Source organism: Camelina sativa, chromosome 17, assembly GCF_000633955.1.
Source record: "Camelina sativa cultivar DH55 chromosome 17, Cs, whole genome shotgun sequence".
NCBI classification, from domain to species: Eukaryota; Viridiplantae; Streptophyta; class Magnoliopsida; order Brassicales; family Brassicaceae; genus Camelina; species Camelina sativa.
In genome coordinates, this window is record NC_025701.1 from 10,369,916 (window position 1) to 10,372,377 (window position 2,462).

General features: G+C 28.9%; 1 protein-coding gene across 1 annotated transcript; it reads right to left on the minus strand.

The window, feature by feature from the left end:
• On the minus strand, positions 1,235-1,999 carry LOC104759346. Its single transcript, XM_010482288.1, has one exon. It carries the CDS (start codon positions 1,997-1,999, stop codon positions 1,235-1,237), a length of 765 nt encoding a protein of 254 aa, XP_010480590.1.

Here is a 2,462-nt window from a genome sequence, read left to right on the forward strand (position 1 = left end):
AAACAGAAATTTTGGTCAGTAATTTAATTGATTGACATATGAGAAACCTCTGCATAGCTTTTATTTGTTATTGATTACCATCAAGTTTTTTGTTTTACATAATATGAAAAATATTAGAATTGATATTTGAAGATTTTAATATAATAATAAACACATCATTAATATTTTTCATTATAAGTTTTTTTTGTATATCTATATATATTATAAATTTATTTTAATAAAATATTTGATTAATTCTAACAAATATACATCTATTATTTGTTAAATTTCTTATACCAAAAATAGACTTAATAATATATATATATATATATATTATTCTAATCCACTAAAGATTTTGTAATGGTTTATAAAATTAAATTTATCATATAACAAACTAATATTCATTTGATGGTGTAGATAAGTTACTATTATTTATGTATTTAATTTAGAATTACGAAATAACAAAGAAATATTATTTTTGAACTTTGTAAAACTTTTTATTTTTATTTATTCTCTAATCAAAAAAATTATTTATTTTATTAAAGTAATTTATAATTAAATTTCATTTTTAATTACATTATTACTTATTAATGATTTTCAGTTATTTTTGGTAAGATCTATATTAAATTCATGCGGATTTTTAGATACTCTAATTGGATGATCCAATTGAATTTTCATCAATACCAAATTACCTTTATTAATTTTAAATTCTTTTTCTAAAAACAATAATTGAGTGGCAATTGAAGTAATTAGATTCATAATTTTGGACATGTTCTAATTTGTACTTCTCTTTTAATATTATAGAAATTTGCATAAAATTGTAATAGATTTTTATTTATATGTGCATCTTCTTATCACTTAGTACTGATTGTGTTATGAGATTACGTACTAATGTAAATTGTTTCCGCAACTTTTTTACTTTATACTAGGATTTTACCCGCGGTACACCGCGGGAATAAATTATAAATTATTGTATTTTAGATAATAATTTTTAATTTATTTAGTTTTCAAATTCTCAATTAATTAACTTTTGTCGAATTAATTTAGATTTTTTAGAATATTTTTCTTCTTCTTACGTTTTACAAAGTTTATAACCTAATTACATTAAATTTGTTATTAGATAGAATATAAAATTCTAGATTTGTTTTGTTCTCTAGAATTAAACAAAGGTATATGCCTATATAGTATGTAAGTGTATATTTTGTTGTTGTAAGCTTGATTNTCTCCCCTCCCTCAGTTGGACTCTGCCTCACCATCACCGTCCGACCTTTAGGACATGAATGTACCATGGAACAAATATTGTAAGACCCTCGTAAGCAACAAAGTAACGCTCACCATTAATCATAATTGTCCCTTTCAAAGGTTTCCTTAAATTAACTTCAACATAGACTCTCGCAAACCTAGCACGCTCAACGTTCAGCGTCATCATGTTCACTTTAATTGGGCTTCCCAACCCTTTCGCAAGTCGCATAAGAATGGACTGATGGTAAAAATTAAGAGGAATGTTTGTCAGCCGAATCCACACCGGCGTCATGACAATTTCATCCCTCAAAGGATCAAATTCCGGTGACCAAGCCTTTACCATGAGGTAACTACCAAACGCCTTCCAAGGACCCCCTGTCAAAGCTGCCAAAAACTCTTCCTCAATATCAAAACGAATCATGAAGAACTGCCTTGGAAGATCCAACACATACATCCCTCCCTTTGGATTCCACAGCTCCCTCAACTTTCTGCTCAGCACCGCAATTGATATGTTACGCCCCAACACCTTCACAATCATACATTGCTTCCACATGCCATTCATAACATCAAGAATCTCTGCCCCAATCGTTACCACCGGCTCACCATCTTCCCCATTCGGAAACTCTAGCCGCATTCGAGAATCAACAAACGCATCATCCAGTAAAACCTCTGGCACCCGTCTCTTCCCCGCACTACTACCAATAACTTTCTGAACCCAAGACCGATGGCCATCCGGGAGATCCCCCGAAGGACGGTCCTGCACACCACACTCCGACATTGTAGCATCCTGATTACCCGCCGCCAAAACCCTAGAATCGCCCAGAGAGAGAGAGATACCCTTAGTGTAGGACAACGCAGCTGCTTCAAAACAGAAATTTTGGTCAGTAATTTAATTGATTGACATATGAGAAACCTCTGCATAGCTTTTATTTGTTATTGATTACCATCAAGTTTTTTGTTTTACATAATATGAAAAATATTAGAATTGATATTTGAAGATTTTAATATAATAATAAACACATCATTAATATTTTTCATTATAAGTTTTTTTTGTATATCTATATATATTATAAATTTATTTTAATAAAATATTTGATTAATTCTAACAAATATACATCTATTATTTGTTAAATTTCTTATACCAAAAATAGACTTAATAATATATATATATATATATATTATTCTAATCCACTAAAGATTTTGTAATGGTTTATAAAATTAAATTTATCATATAACAAACT